Below are 17,854 nucleotides of genomic sequence, written 5' to 3'. Positions count from 1 at the left end.
GGTTGCTATGCTAGGAGAATATCCACTGTGCACAATGCACATAAGGTATTCCGGCCCGCTCTCTGCATGTTAATAATCTTGGACTTCCTGACTGGCAGACCCCAGGTGGTGAGAGCAGGCAACTGCACCTCCTCATCCATCACCCTCAACATAGGGGCCCCCCAGGGCTGTGTTCTGAGTCCCCTCCTCTACTCCCTGTACACACACGACTGTGTGGCTCAGCGGAGTAGCAATACAATCGTCAAATTTGCTGACGACACAGTGGTGGTGGGCCTGATCTCTGCCAACGACGAGAGGGCCTACCTGGAAGAGGTCAAGGTCCTGGCGGGATGGTGCCAGGAAAACAGCCTCTCCCTGAACGTCAGCAAAACAAAGGAGATGATTGTGGACTTCAGGAGGTCGGGGGTCAAGGACTACAGCCCCCTCAGCATCGACGGGGCACCGGTTGAGAGAGTCAACAGCTTTAAGTACCTCGGAGCCTACATATCCGAGGACTTGACATGGACCACACACATTGACAGTGTTGTGAAGAAGGCACGACAACGCCTCTACTTCCTCAGGCGCCTAAGGAAGTTCCAAGTCAGTCAGAAGATCCTTAAGAACTTCTACTCATGTACAATAGAGAGCATCCTGACTGGCAACATCACCTCCTGGTTTGGGAATAGCACTGCACAAGACCGAAGCAGACTACAAAGAGTGACACGTTCAGCCGAACGCACAATTGGAGGGGGGCTCCCCACCCTCCAGAACATTTACAACAAGCGTTGCAAGGGCAAGGCTAAGAGAATCATTAAAGACTCCAGTCACCCGAACAACTGCCTCTTTGAACTGCTGCGGTCAGGCAAGCGATACCGGAGTCTCAAGGCGAGCACAGAAAGACTCAGAAGAAGCTTCTATCCCCAGGCCATCAGGCTGCTAAACGAACAATGAACACTACACAACAACAACCACCAAACGCACATAGCACACACATCCACACGCACACACTCACTTTAAACAAACACACTGTAGCACCCACTCCACACACTTTATAGCACACACCCACCTTAAACAAACACACTGTAGCACCCACTCCCCACACTTTATATTTATTGATGAAGGATTGCACTACAACTCGTACACCTTACTGTAAATTGTACCTAAATTGTACCTCATCCCATTTCTGCTTTGCACTATATAGTACTGTACATTAGTACACTGCATAGTATTGTATATTATATGGTAACTCAGTTACGTCTATTCTGCATCGAACATTGTACATATGTCTATACTGAACACTGTGACCTCATTTTCTACTTCTAAATTACATGCTATACTATGTTATTTGATACTATCTTGTCTAGCACAGTCTCTGGAGCGTAACAGTAAGAAGCATTTTGTATGAAAGTATTCTGTACTTCTGTATGACAACTATTAAAGAAACTTGAAACTAACGTAGTTGAAGTGTCAGAGCGGCTGTGGTGAAAGTTATCAACAGAAATTGAAGAAATTGCCTATGAAGGCATAATAACAACATATTACCAGGTGACGATCTAAGATCATCATATGACCCATCCCTAGCGTGTGCACGCACGCACACACACACAATAAATAGTCTATAGCCACAGGGATAACAGGATACCTGCTGCATTCATTTGCTCAGCCAGGTCATACAGCAGCTTGAAGTTCTCACCACTCTTCAGCCCTCGTCCTGATTGGATCAAATAAAAGAAAGAAAGAAAATAATTGGGGTTGGTCTTAAAGGTAGACTATGTAGCGAAAACATTCTAAAGGTATATTTCCATAACTGAATCAACAAACTGTCCTCAGAGTAAAATCGGATCCCTGAGACACCGTTTGAAGCTAGAAAGATACCTGAAAGGTTTGCAAGCGTAATTTCCTATTTGGCATGACATCTGAAGAAGAAGAAGAAAAGAAAGAAACAACGAACACCGCAGTTCGACTCCGACAGCGTCCGACCGTACGGTACCTCCAGACACCACCACTTTGGCGCCGGTGAGCTCAGGTCGTTCACTCGTGCTCAGGGACTGCTCCAGCCACTGGGACACTCCAGCAGGAGCAGGTGGAGAAACTAGGAGGGAAATAATAACAAGCTTCCTTAACAACACTTTCAGTGCCGGCCATTTAACATTGGACACCCCGTTGACTGCCAGCACCCACTTCAATGATAGCGTTAAAAACGCATAATCTATGTTTTAAATTATGGCTATGTGTCTAATCTGCCCGTCGCTTATCAATGACTTGTTTGCAGTCAACATTGTCTAAACGTTTTTTTTTTAATTTTTTTTTATATATATAATCGGTTCATATCCTTTTTATAGCATTTCGAAAAGCTATCGTTTTCTCGAAAATTTCAGGAAAAATTTCATAAACGGCATTTATTGGAATATTCTCGAATACACTAGACACGTTGTCATTTGTCGGCCTATTTATGAATCGTTTTCAAATAAACGCTAGATTATCGATAGTATATGTGTACTTATGCACGCTATAGAAGCGAGCTGAGAAATCGATTATCTTATTTCCTGCACAGCACACACACACACACATACACATACGGGACACGCTGTTATCTCAGTGAAAACAGCTCTGATTATCCTAAAACTGGTAACATAGACTCCTTACCTTAGATCAGATGTTCTCCAAAAAGATTATTCCAATTCCTGATCACCATTCCAAATATTGATCGTGTTTATTGATTGATTATTGGCTGCTGTAAATATATATTCCAGGCTGCTTTCCATCTCGCGATCACTTCCCTCGGCTCTCCAGCATAGTGGAGCCAGTACGCTCCCCCCCACACATCCACCAGTCTAATCGAATGGCCTGCAGTTACACAGGGATAGACGATAGGGGGCGTTATTTTCCCATCGGAGCTCCTAGAGGGGCTGCTGTACCAACGGGAGACTCGGTTGATGAAATATGAATTCAGATCGCTAATAAAAAAAAAAAACTACAATTAGCGTCGTCGGCACTCAACGGGGGGCATGAAATAACGACATAACACGTCTGTGGCACTCAAAGGGTTTTAATAGATACACTTTCTCTGGAACGCCTGCACAATTAGACACAAACTAAATGTAACAATTTGACAAATCACAAAAGGTCTGAATACAAGATTTAGGGGGGAGTGGAAAAAACCTTTGCTTGGTTATTCGTTTGTATAGTCCACCTGTCTGTACTTACCTGCACATAATCATTTTACATATCTGTAGATAGTATATCTATATCTGTACATATCCCTTACTAGTTACACTGCTGGCCAGTATAACCGTCTTTATACCTTTATCACTTTTCATATTAATATTACAACTCTGTACATACTGTACTGTACATCTGATTAGCACTACACCCAGTAGTACTCATTTATATATTTTATACCCAGTTCAATCACCTGTAGACTGTATTATTATTACTATTGCACTTTACAGCTACGTTTGCACTCTGGTTGGATGCCAAACTTTTCGTAGTACTGTATGATGACAATACATTTTAATCCAATTCCTTATAGGCTGCTTTTATTTGGAAAAAGAAATTCCACAAATACTGGAACTTGACCTCAATGATGTACTGTCCTCCCAATGGTGTTTTCTAACCGAAAGTAAACAGCGAGCCAAACTCCCTCAATAAGCAACACGAGAGTCAGGATGTAGCTTTTTTTAATGTAGACTCTTGTAGAGCATGTTGATACAGTATAGGAGTAAAACCGAAACAATAACAACATGCATCCTGTTACTCGTGCAAATAGCAAATGTATACATACAGTATGTTTGCTAAATAATTATATGTAAACCCAGAATTACAAAACCTGTTCATAATGTAATAAATGTAAATGATATGCTGCCGAGTCCTCCTCCCGTTGGCTACTATGTTAATTCACCAAGTGGCTCAAATGCAACACATCAGACGTCTAGCTCAGTGCGGTGCAGACGGCTTGTGATGTTGTTACCCTGTTCTGTGGTGGCGCTCCCTCCCTCCAGCGGCGCAGCTTCAAAGGCCGTGCCCCTCACTGTGAAAACCTTGACCTTCTCATTGCACCTCACCGTGCACACAGCGTTCCCTGTAGCAGGGAGCAGAGAGACCACACAACAACTGATTTCCTCTGGTTTTTAATTACGGTGAAACGTCACACCACCTTTATGACCGGGAGGTATTCAGTAGACTATACTGGCGCAGTCATGGTATCAACATGAAAGTGACTGTAGTAAAGTGGAACGAGACCTAAGCTTTAATAGATTATTAATTTATGTCCTAATTTAAAGGACTGTACCGCTCTTTATGACATGTGGGTTCCAAGTCATTCTTCTTTTTTCATAATATTTTACTATTACTGAAACATTTGATAAAGTAATTTTCTGTTGATTTCACCACTGCCATACTGTATGCTTCCATTGTATCTGAAAATGTGTCTTAAACACCACAAAAACCTGTGAACGTCACCACTTCTGATTAAAATGCCATGGTAATATCTTTTATTTATTACATCACAATGGCAAAACCTTTTGGAAAAAAGGCGACACATAAGATATTAGCATTTTTTGTCAAATGTGGTTAAGACACATTTCCAGATGCACTGGAAGCCAATGGCAGTGGTGAATCGGCAGAAAGTAACTACCAAATATATAAATAAAAAAGAAGGGCTCCTTGATTTTTGTATCGAGGCAAGAATGACTTGGAACCCATGTCAAAAAGACGTACGGTCCTTTAAATATGCATAAGATAGTTGAAACACACTTTGAAAATTAAAGTCTTAGTATTTTTTTTGTATTAATTGTTGATTCATATTTTTTCTTTTTTAATTTCTGTGGCAGTGGCTGAAGGTTAGAGGAGCTGGCGTGTGACTGGAACACCAGCAAGATGGAATCCTTGACTGGAGGGAAAGTGTAGGACTTCCCCAGTGACTACTGTCGAAAGGCTCTGGAACAAGGCACTTAACCCCTGATTGCAGTAGTGGTCTTGTGTATGTACAGTATGTGTGGTCTTGTGTATGTGTAACCTTCCCTCCCCCTGAAACTACCCTCCCCACACCCCCACCCCCACCCCCACACACACCCACACACAACTGGTGGTTGTAAATAAGAAGGTTGATCATTTGTCTGGTGAAATCAAGATTCAAAATACCCTTTTTTTTTTTAAAGAAGGAAAAGCGTAATTATATTTTCATTATTTCAAGAGACTAGGGCTGGGCGATATGACCAAAATGTCTTAGTTTTTACGGTGTAAGAGTATTTGACAGTATTTCGCTTTCCAGTATAATTACAATGTGATATGCCACTTTTACATTATCTTAAAATACAATTGTCAGTGTTTAATTGAAAATGGTCTATTTTGTTTTTACATATTTTATACTTCTGCAAGGAATCTTTTTGATCAACTTAAAAATGTATAGTATGTATAATTGTTTACAATATACAGTATATCATGGATGATGGTATAGCAAAAATCCATACCTTTGCATGGATCCATGACAGTATACTTTCCAGTCTGAGCTAAGGCGGCAGTTGCTTCCTGGTGAATTGTGTCCAAAGTAGAAGAAAAACACTCACCGGCATAAATGGTCCTGACAAAGGTGTCCTGGGACTTGACCTCAATGATGTCTGAAATAGTAGCCACATCCAGCTTGGCAGCCACTCTGGGAAGGAGATTCTGTCTCAAAAGGAAAACGGGGTGTAAGGGGCATGTATTCAGTTAATGTTCCCAGGTTTATGTAAGCCGCTGATCTCCAGGGAACAGAGAGCGAAGCCATGAAAGGGTAGTGGGTCATAATGAGCTCTACGAGGAGGTGTTTTTAAGAGAGGGGACACTGGGGATTTTCTCTGTTTAGACTGAGTCATGGAAACATTTGCACAAACAGTACAACTTTTATACTGTAATGGTTTGAAATAAATCCACTTCCATTGAAACACGCAGGACCTACATTTCAGTCCTACACACTAATTGCAAACAAATGGATTTTATTATTTGTACAGTAGCTGCAACCAGCAGCTCTATAGGTCACTCTGGTCGTTTGGTTATTCCAAAAAGAATTCCCCACCTTGGGCGATTAATCTGAGTTTCAATTACGATTTTGGCTTTTTCTACGATCATGAAAACAAGATAATCAAGATAAAATGATTATTGTGCCGCATGCCGTGTTGCTCTCATTTTCTCTTGTGTTTTAATAATAATACATTGGATTTATATAGCACTTTTCTAAATGCTCAAAGATGGTTCAAATGCATAATAGGGGGCAGGTAATTATAAGATGTATTCCTCTTCCTGCTCCTTTTGCCCATGGTAGAACTGGATTTATGTTTTTGTATGAAAACTGTATGATTTATATTACTTCCATGTGGCAAATAAAACTCTGAATCTGAATCTGCAGCCGTGCCCTCCGCCCCTCCCATCAAGCCCAAACGGTTTCAGCTCGTGTTGAGAGGAAGGAGGAAGCCACAGCGCGTTCCTCCAGTTATTCTGAAACGTCTTTGGTGACTTGTAGAAGATGACAGAAAGGCAGCCTTTGGTCGCGAAGAAAGGTAAAACGAATTCAGTCGTTGTCATATAATGAGTAATCGTGTTTAATAATCGTGATTTCAATATCAATAAAAAATAATCGTGATTATGATTTTTGGCAAGATTTAGCAGCCCTACCCTCTAGCGGCCTGCACAGGTTTCGCCTGATGGGGCTGACATTTGGCATGGAGGTCAAGTGTGTGTGTGTGTGTGTGTGTGTGTGTGTTCATGCCAACTGGCTAAAAGGGGGTGTGAAAATGGGGGTTGGCCTATTGCAAAAAGGTTGCATCTATTGTGAATTTGTGCGTGCTTGTTTTTGGGGAAATATTATAGCAAAGTATTTGTTTAGTCTCTGCTTTTTTTGGGACATGAAAAGTACCTTAATTTGTATGGAGCCCCCCTGGGTCTGCTGAGAAAAAATGTATATCAATGTGCAAATCTGCACAGCTTTGCAAATGGCTCTTTTGAAATTAAACCCCAGGCGGCTGAGTAAGTTTGAAAGGGAGCGTCCCCTTTGATTTAACAATGATCTGATTTGCCATTAAGGAAGTGGCCAGATTGATCAAACACAGAGACAAAAAGGAGATAAAACAGAGGGAAGGTATTGCTGTCCGTTGGTTTGTTTTTATTTAGCATAGTCGCACGTTTGCAGAAACAACGGATGGTGACGTATCGGTCAGTTCCAAATGTGCATCCTCGCAGAACTTTTCTGTCCAAACCTTTCAGGATACAAATCCAGATTGCTCTTAAAAGGTTTGTGTATTTCATTTTGTGGTGTAATCCTGTGGAATGGCTTAGATGAAGAAATAAAAATGAGCAAGAACATTATACAGTTCAAAAATAGATACAGGAAAACTCTCATTGAGTACAAAAACGAGGAGCTCTAAAAACTTTTACTTTTTATATATTGATGTTTATTTTGTTTGTTATTTTAAGTTTGTAAGAGATTTTGTTTTATGTATGATATTGTGAGCAAGGGGCAAGACTAGATAAGCATTTGCTTCCTTCTGCTCCTTCTCAAACTCATTTGTTTAGCATTTAATGAAGAATGTAAGATTACATTTTTTTTCTTTAGTTCATCCTTTTTATTGTGTTTTTTATATGGTTGATTGTTCGAGATAAAATAAACTCAACAAATTGTGCCATATCCAACAAACGGATGTCCTTCATTGAAAAATCATTAAAAGCCAAAGCTAGACAGACACTGGTGACGGTTGGCTAAATGCAAACAATGCCACATCCAGTGACATCACTGGGTGCACGTTCCTGCAGTACCACAGGAAAAACAGGGGTGCACCTTGTTTCCCCAAACCTTTAGTGGTAATAACCAAACAAATAATTTTGTATGCAGATATTATATCGATACAGTGACACCAAGTATCGATATAAAACATATTTATTTTTTTCTTCATTCATAATATTTTTTTTGCTTGAAATCCCATTTTACTGCAATATAAATTATTGGTGAGGTAAACATTCCACATGACTCGAGTATCGTGATAATATCATATTGTGGGACCTATGGTGATTCCCACCCCTATACATTAATGGAGCACAGGACTTCCACTTCTGTGAGCAGCCTATATAAACATAATTGTTCATTGCCTTTTGAATATGAATATTTTTCCTGCTTTGATTCAGCTGAACTTCAAGTTGAATGAATGGTTAACCACAGAACCAGATATGGTACTCAAACACAACTATTTAAAGTTAGAAATTAAGTATGAGTATTCAGACTACTGATGTTTTTTATTTAGCAAAAATGCAATCAAATCTGGGCAAATAAGGGCATTATCTGAAAGGCCTTCAGCTACTCTGGGAAATCGAGATCACCAATAAGATATTGTTTAATGCATTCTAATTCAATTTAAATACCATTAGATGTGTAACTTGACAGTGGTATAGCAGAATGACAGATTACAAGGAGGGGATAATTGAGGGTAGTATTATGCTTACTGAAGATATTCTCTTGATAACATAGGAAGGGTACAATACTTTCAGATGCATTAAGACAATCTTTGAAACTGCAAGATCAGATAAACTGCACATGGCTTTGTCGATATAATATTCCATTCTCCGTGCATGCCTTGGTGCCCAATCAAGTTATTGTGACAAGAAAGAATCTCCGGTTTTCTTCCTACATTTCCACCCATACTGACTACTTCAAAGGCTGAGAACTGAAAATGAGGCACAGGCCGGTTTCTGGTGGGTCCCCACATGACAAGAGCACTAGTAGTATGTGAGCAAAACGGTACAGTAGCTACAGTTGCAGCTTTGTAGACCGACACCTAACAGTACAGTGTAGATATAAGGGATAGAGACCTATATGACCAACATTTCAAGAAGTCCAGCTTCTTCCAAATTGGTATTTCTATTTAGACCCCCCCACCCCCGATACAGGCCCACCCAGGGAAAGGGGGAATCTTTCTGGGGCACAGCTGGAGGCCAGCAACAAACGTATGTTTAATATATGATATGTGTTAAGCAGGTTTGTGGAGGGCCCATTCACTGGACCTATCACTGATCAGGGCCACAGCCCCCTGCCTGTATATAAGGAGGTGGAGTGGTCGGCAATCTTCCTTTCAGCATCAGTGTCTTGCTTCACCTATTGGACAATAGCCCTGATCAGTATACCCGCCGTTGGCCCAAAGAACCCAACCAGAGGAAAGACTCATGTGTGGAGTGCGGGCCCTGACCCCGAGAGCAGGAGTCTCTCCTGCCTACAGTAGGTGTAACAGAGGGTAATGCCCACTCACAGCCAATGAGACAGGCGGTGTCTGGTCTCTGGATGACTCACCATGGCACATGAGCAGCTGTTGAGTGGATCTGAGGTCACATACTGTAGATAGAGAGAGCATGGATAGGACATAACAGATACACCCACTAGTGACTGAGAACCTGCGACTCTCTTCTCAAATTGGTACTAAATAGTAAAACGAGAGCGAGGGGTATAGCCAGGGGTATAGCCAGAGGTATAGTTTACATTCACCTTTGTATATCTACTGTGAAGGGATCGGACATTGATAGAGGCACATAGAGTGGCATTTGGCTTCTTTGACAATGTGGCTCAATGTGGTATTGAAAGCATTCATTATCAACGACGATGTAGAGGTGCAGATCTTTTTAAATGAAATAGGCTATGACTATTGCACTGCTCTTATTCTGTCTATTTTTATACTCATTCTCTGCACTTGCATTGCTTTTATATTGCACGATTCCCAATACAAGTGGGGCCTGAGACCCTGAAGTGGGTGGAACCTGTGCAGGAACCCCTCTTGGGGTTGGACATTTTAACACAGACACATCACAATCCTTTTTATAGATTCTAATGACAGAAATATATCACAATCCTTTTTCTAGATTTTAATGACAGAAATATATCACAATCCTTTTTATAGATTCTAATGACAGAAATATATCACAATCCTTTTTATAGATTCTAATGACAGAAATATATCACAATCCTTTTTATAGATTCTAATGACAGAAATATATCACAATCCTTTTTATAGATTCTAATGGCAGAAATATATCACAATCCTTTTTATAGATTCTAATGACAGAAATATATCACAATCCTTTTTATAGATTCTAATGACAGAAATATATCACAATCCTTTGTATAGATTCTAATGACAGAAATATATCACAATCCTTTTTATAGATTCTAATGACAGAAATATATCACAATCCTTTTTATAGATTCTGATGACAGAAATACATCACAATCCTTTCGATAGATTCTAATGACAGAAATATATCACAATCCTTTTTATAGATTCTAATGACAGAAATATATCACAATCCTTTTTATAGATTCTGATGACAGAAATACATCACAATCCTTTTTATAGATTCTAATGACAGAAATATATCACAATCCTTTTTATAGATTATAATGACAGAAATATATCACAATCCTTTTTATAGATTCTAATGACAGAAACATATCACAATCCTTTTTATAGATTCTAATGACAGAAATATATCACAATCCTTTTGATAGATTTGACAGAAATCTATTACAATCTTTTCTTAATAATTTTTTTTGTTATGTTTCCATAGATTCTAATGACATAAATCTATTACAAATGTTCTATTTAAATTGAATTATCTGCTCATTTTGTGCCAGTCTATAATTGTGCCAACTTTATTAATTAAAAAGTATAATCTTTTACAATTTTATGCCAATGTCTATTTTGTGTCTACATCACTGCTGTGAAGCACTTTGGGCTGCAATTAGTGTATGAAAAGGGCTATATAAATATAGTTTATTATTATTATTATTATTATTATGGACTTTTCTTCACCCGTTCAAAGTTGGCTTGGAAGTCCAGAAAAGTGGTAACGTTACAGGGTATAGGTTTGTCTGACGATAGCCATGATGATGCCGTTATGCATACATCAGTGCTCATCTGTTCCTAAAACATTTCACCTGATGGTTTTCAAGCTCCTTCTTCGCCGGGACATTATACAATCCAAAGTGCAGTCTGTGTTCCGTTAGCCATGACAACAAACTTCCAGTCTGACTTTTTCATCAATTACTGTACAAGACTGAAACTTTTATTGAGTTTTTGAATCTGTGAATTAAATCGGTAGAGATAGCATCGCAATTCTTACGTGAATTTTTGTTTTTTTTGCACAGCCCTAGCAAGCACCCATAGGCATAGCCATGGAGTGGTCCAATAGGTGAAGCGAAATGCGAAGCCAGCATGAAATATAACTGTACAATGGTTGCTCATTGCTACTACCAGTAATATAGGGCAGTGGTTGCAAGGTATCTCTGAGAAACTTCACAAACACTTAAAAGCCCGATCTGTGATCCAAATGTAAACCAATCGGTAGCCATTTTCATTTCAGTCTTCTAGTTGATTGAATGGGCTTTTGATACAAGGACTAACACTAGACAGATAAATAAAACTAAATTAGAATATATTTGCTGTATTTTGTGTCTGTAAAAGGTTTGCGTACATTGGTAATTTAAAGAAAGATTGGGAGTAAAATAGACCCATATTCTGCTTTATGATGGGTTAACAAAGTTCCAAAAAGGATATTTCCCATCTACATAAAACTTCAAGAATGTATGTAAATATGGCCCCAGTGTTTCCCATACATAGAATCTACTTGGGCGCCCCAAAAAAAGAAATTGGCATTTCATAATGCACACAGAACAGCACGGACCTTCCATTTTAGAAGCTATGACATCTACTTATTCAGCCCTGCGTTCGACAGCCCTGTGTCAACTCCTCTTGGGAGCTATGCTGTTTTCTGTGTGCAGTGAAAATTCTGTTTGTGTGTGAGCCAGTGCCACCAACAGCCACACGAGCATGAGTTCACAGAGGAGACATGCTGTGAATGGCAGAAGGAACTAACTGGCCTTATATCCACCAAGAAAGCGAGTTAAATGAGTAGTCTGGGACCATTTTGGATATGACCAGAAGGTTGTTGAAGAAGGACGGATATCCAATGTCAATGGTTCCAGAGTTTAACATGCTTTGCATCCTCACCATTCCTGTTGGCCCAAGTCACTGTAAAAACCCCAAATCAGTTAAACTGACCCTGGAGCCGCTCACAGTGCTGAGTCCTCTGGACCAGTTAAAACAGTTAAACTAACCCTGGAGCCGCTCACAGTGGAGCAGACCTCTGGACCAGTACCTCTTACCTTACAAGGGCCCACATGTGGGCCCTCTTGAGGACGATTTGCCCACCGGCACTTTGTCAACCACTAGTGGCTCGGGTGTGCATATTTTGTAATACAATATATGTCGAATTAAAGCCCCATTTGTTGCCTGTCGATAGCCCTTTCAGGTGACGAAATCCGTTCAGCGGTTCTCGAGTTACATGCTGATATTCGAGGCTTGCGCAAAGTACACGGTATTGCGCAAATACTACTCCTGACTCTTGGGGCTCTAGTTCCGTCAATCATTTGGCGATCTCGAAAATGATTGGACAGGGTTGTAGCCAATGAGTGTGGCTTTCCAATGATACCCCACCTGGGGATGTACAAATCAGGGATCTAGGTGAAAAGTTACGAGCGAAAAACAGGAAGAGAAAAACCGAATTGAATTGAAGTCTATGAGAAAACAGAGCTTTTCTTTTGTACACAGTTGACCAAAATCACTCCTAATCACTCATTTCTGAACGGATCTTTATGAAATGTTTATGTACTACATAGGGAGTTTTTTAAGCCATACACATTTCGGGGGAAATACTACTTCTGGACTACTAACTACTACTGAAAAACTTGAGTGAAAGGTTTTTCTACAACTCAAGTTCAGACCTATGTTACTCTATTTAATTACCACTATAGGTGAGTTTTTGTATCAGAAACTTCAGAATGTCATCTTTCAAAAGAGACCAGGCACATGCATGTGGTATAAGTATAAAGTATAGTATTTTGGTTTGCAAAAAAAGTATGCAGTCCTCAAAAACGATCCTCTGGACCAGGTAAAATTACCGGTATATATCTTTTTTTTTTTTTATCAAATTTTTTGTATTATTATTCACATGAAACAAGACAACACAATAACCACAATCACAATACTCAGAACTTCACAGAAAATAACAGAAACAATAATAATACAGAAATAACAAATTATAAAGACAAAAAGAAGGGAAAACAGAGTTCAACCTATTAAATTTCAAGGGGTACTATCTAATAAATAAATAAATGGCCTTTCCCAGTATTCAGCACCGTTTACCGGCCGTGTGGCCCTATATTAATAAAACTATATCTCTAATTTTCAAAAGGCCACTCTCCCAACCCACCTCACAACAATCACCCTATGTGACAGATGCCACCGGGTCACACAGTGGTTGGAGCCCAGCCTCAAAACGGCCTAAGGTCCTGAGGAAGAAAAACGCTGCTTTTGATCACACGATCAGAAAACAAAACAATGAGCCTTCTTGAAAAACAAAACCTACAGAGGTGTTCCATAGACTCACAGGAACCGTTTAAAAGTGTCCAAATAGTGAAGAAATAGCTAAATAGCTGCCCCCCCATAAAATCCCTAGTTAAATTCAAGACATCACAAAAGACAAGACAGACAAGATATTTCCTCCTCCCCCTCCCACGAGACCGGCGGACTCCCCCGAACAAGCACCCCAACCCCGCTCAGCCGCACACGGCGGTCCTGACCTTCTCGGCTGTTGCGAACCATAGGTCAATCCCAGCCTGCCCCACCCCAATCACCCGCGCCGTGGATATCTCAAGATAAATCACATCCAACAGTGTTAGGGACCAGTTAATCACTGTGAGCTTCTCAGGCTCCTTCCATCTCATTGCTAGTAGCTTCTTCGCTGCTGTGACGCCCGCTAGGACAACCGTTTTCAGTTGTACGGACGCGGGTAGTGTCGTTATATCGTTCAGGAGTAGCGTAACAGCTGTGAATGGGATAGTTAAGCCACACAAATCTGAAAGTTTGTCCGTTATTGACCTCCAGAAGCGGGCCACTGGTGGGCAATCCCAATACATATGCATATAAGTGCCAGCGGCCCTTTGAGAGCACAAAGTGCACCGAGAGTCGGATACCAGTCCCATAGCAAATAGCTTCCTAGGTGTAAGATAGGTCCTATGAATATAATTAAAATTAATTTGCTGGTGGTTGGGGTTGCAGGAAGACAAAGCCACATTTGCCCAAACATCATCCCAGTCAAACTCGGGGTCCAACTCCGGGATATCCACACGCCAGATTGTATCCAAAGATAGATCTTTATACGTGGATTGAATTAAGAGTGTATAAAAGTATGAGACAAGCCCTCTGGAGGTCGTCCTGTCCACTATGAGCCTGAGGAAGGGGTGTGGTTGCAAAGCTTGAGCCCACGGCACGCCATGCTCCCTCAGCGCTGACCTTAGTTGAAGGTAAAGAAAGAGACTCGCCGGGAAGATCATAAAATTCTCTTAAGTCCTGAAACGCCCGAAGGCCGTTCTTATCATAAATATCCTCGAGAGTATGAACTCCCCTCCTTTGCCAATGAGGAATACTAACCGGCTTATGCCCAACAAGTAGTTGCTGATTATTAAAAATTGGAGAGTCCAGGTGCCATGGGCATTTAACCCCACACGACTTCTGTACATTACGCCACGTTTGGATCACGTGAGTTATGATCGGTCCATACCTCAGTCGGCATTTCGAAATAGGGACAGTGGAGTACACTACATCCTGCAATCTTAGCGGTGAAACCGCCGCCGCTTCTAAGGTGCGCCAAGATACAGCCTCAACAGGGTCTAGCCAGCACATCAGAGGTCTCAGTGAAAAGGACCAGAAATAAAGCTTAAAATCAGGGATTGCGAGGCCCCCATCTTGTTTTCTACGTTGAGTAGTAGCCCTTTTGATTCTCGGGCGTTTGTTATTCCAGATAAACTTAGATACCACCGATTGTACCTTGCGCCAGTGGTCTATTGGGGGGGGCAGGGGGAGCATTGAGCTAACAAAATGTATCCTAGGCAGGACATTCATTTTGATTATGGAAGCCCGGGCTTGTAAGGAGTTAGGAAGGGACGACCACCTGTCTAGATCCTGGCGTATTTTATCATAAGTACCTGTGAAGTTGTACTTAGTAGTTTGATTCAGCGTGGGGAATATCTCTATGCCCAAGTATTTAAAATGTTCTACTATGGGGATATCAGCTGGTAGTCGTACCGCCTTGGCCAGCTCATTAAGAGGTAGGCAGGCTGATTTGTTCCAGTTAATCTTAAAGCCTGACATTTTACCAAAGTCGTCGATTATTCCCAATAATTTTGTGGCTGACCGGGAGGGGTCGTCCATAAAAATCAACAGGTCATCCGCATAGAGAGCAATTTTGTGTGGAGTATTATTGACCATTATGGGGACGATGTCCTCCGATTGCCTAATAAATTGGGCCAATGGTTAGAGGGAAAGCGCAAACAGTCCTGGGCTCAGAGGACAACCCTGTCTAGAAGATCTGGAGACTGGAAAGAGTGTGGAACAGTTTTTGCCTGTCAGTATCATCGCAGACGGCGAGGCATACAGGACTTTAATCATATGAATAAAACTCTTTCCAAGACCCATAACCTCAAGTACCTTCCACAGGTATGACCACTCAAGTCTGTCAAACGCCTTCATGGCATCCAAAGACAGAACTGTGGACGGAGCTGTATTGTCTTTACTGTTATCGATTACATGCAACAGCCTCCTAAAGTTATCTGCAGCGAGGCGCCCCGGGATAAAACCAGTCTGATCGCAGTGTACCAATACCGTCATAAATCTCTGCAGGCGGCGGGCCAGCACCTTGGCAAACACTTTTAAATCGGCCCCGAGAAGACTCAAGGGCCTATAGCTACCGCAATCATTGGGATCTTTGTCCTTCTTGAGAAGTAAGGAAATCAACGCCATGTTGACATCTCTTGAGAACTCCCCTTGTTCGATAGCATAATTGATCATATCGAGCATCAATGGACCCAGTTGGTCCCAGAAAGCTAAATACACCTCGGGTGGAATACCATCCCAGCCTGGTGCCTTACCCCTCTGCATTTCAGCAATCGTCTCCCTCAATTCCATAAGAGTGATCGGTTTCCCCAGTTCCTTGGCCTCTTCCTCAGAAATGTGGGGTATCTCAAGCCCGCCAATGAACGATTCAAATTTAGAGTCGTCGAGATTAACCTCTGAGCTATATAACTGAGTAAAACTCTTTAAAAGTGTCGATCTTTTTCGAATCAGTAGTGACTGTACCCTGTCTCGTCTTGATCGAGGGGATATCCGAGAAATTATCATTCGAGCGTATTTTCATTGCCAATAGATGGCCAGGCCTGGAGCCGTGAAAGTAGTAATTTTGTCTTGTCCTATGTATCAAGAACTCACTGTTGTTTAAGTATGGAGTTTATTTCTTTCTTGACTATCTTACGTTGTGTGTTTAGTCGTTCACTATAGTTAGTTTGCAAGGATGCGTATAGGTCCGCATATAATGTTTCCAGTCCTTCTAGTTTTTTTGACCGGGATTTTCGCAAATTGGAGGCGAAAAGTGTGACATGACCCCTGATAAATCCTTTCAATGCGTTCCACAGGACCCTAGGGTCTTCGACCATGCCAACGTTGATCTGCAAGAATTCAGCTAGTTTACTCCTGAACTCAGAACAGAAATCATCGTTCTTTAACAAGGTTGAGTTAAAACGCCATCTGGGAGCTCTCGTGGAGAGCCTGCCAAAGGTTGCCGTAAGGAAAATCCCCTTGTGGTCCGAGAGAGCCAGGGGAACCAATGAGACATCAAACATATTAGGGGACGCGAATGCATAGTCTATTCGAGAGAAGGTTTTGTGTCTGGCTGACAGGTGAGAGTAATCCTTGAGGGTGGGATTGGATATGCGCCATAGGTCTGTGAGCCCAGTGTCCTGGGCCCACATCCTGAGGGCCTTAGAGGACCGTTGTTGGTCGCTTGTTTCAGAGGACCCGGACCTATCCATCTCCGCATCCCAGCACGCATTAAAATCGCCACCCACAATGAGAGCGTATCCAGTAAGTTCCAACAAATTCTTCGTGATTGTATTATAGAACGCTGAATCAAATGTGTTAGGGGCATACAATGCTATTATTGCCATCTTCCTATGAGAGAACTCAACTTTTGCTATAGTAATCATTCCCTCCGTGTCCGACCACACGTCCAGGACTTTGATATCAAGGTTACGTCTTGTAACTATGACGACTCCTTTCGTCTTATCATCGGCTGAGGATGAGGAGATAACATGATATTGTCGATTTGCCAGCCTTGACACATCACCAACCAATAAATGCATCTCACTAAGGAGAGCAATGTCAATATTTCTTCTCTTCAATAACCAAAGGACACTGGCACGCTTGTGAGGGGCGTTAAGACCCCCAGCGTTCCAAAATAAAATATTCAATTTAGCCATGGTCGAATTTGTCTAAATGCGTAGAGAACATACCAGTGCAGCTAGGCTGAGGCTCGAGGCGCTGATCCAGGCGGGCCCAGACGGTCAATCTCAGGAGTTCAGAGGAGGAACAATCACACACATATAAGACAACAGTACATAAAACACAGAATAATACCACACCAGTTACAACCCACCCTCCTTCTACTCTAAACCCTAACCCACCCGTCCTATTATTAACCCTCCTATACCCACTCTCCAATCCCCTCCCTATGCCCCATCCACTGAGGATGGTCATCTTCCTCTCATCACCCTCTGGAGTCATGGATCCAATAAGACGCTCTCCACTCCGACCCCCCTCTAGATAAACCCCTGATTAAACCCCCACTAGTCCAATAAACACAAATACAAATTTTAATTAATCTCAATAAAGATATCGGTCGAAAACCACCGTGAGCCTTGGCTCTAACACGATACAACTATAATGGAAAAAATAGCCATTATTATATAATAACT

General features: G+C 41.4%; 1 protein-coding gene across 1 annotated transcript in view; it reads right to left on the bottom strand.

The window, feature by feature from the left end:
* LOC311248942 (electron transfer flavoprotein subunit alpha, mitochondrial-like) overlaps nucleotides 1-17,854 on the bottom strand; it is a 92,777-nt gene that overhangs the window by 61,166 nt on the left and 13,757 nt on the right. The window contains exons 5-8 of the mRNA XM_084338187.1: nucleotides 5,547-5,646; nucleotides 3,950-4,060; nucleotides 1,970-2,071; nucleotides 1,622-1,690 (exon numbers count right to left, since the gene is read on the bottom strand). Of these exons, the coding sequence (XP_084194313.1) occupies nucleotides 1,622-1,690; nucleotides 1,970-2,071; nucleotides 3,950-4,060; nucleotides 5,547-5,646 (382 nt within the window). The remainder of the gene's footprint in view (nucleotides 1-1,621; nucleotides 1,691-1,969; nucleotides 2,072-3,949; nucleotides 4,061-5,546; nucleotides 5,647-17,854) is intronic.

This window comes from Notolepis coatsorum (genome assembly GCF_963971535.1).
Source record: "Notolepis coatsorum genome assembly, chromosome: 2".
Taxonomy (NCBI): Eukaryota; Metazoa; Chordata; class Actinopteri; order Aulopiformes; family Paralepididae; genus Notolepis; species Notolepis coatsorum.
Note: the sequence above shows the minus strand (reverse complement) of the source record. Positions and strands in the feature narration are given on the sequence as shown.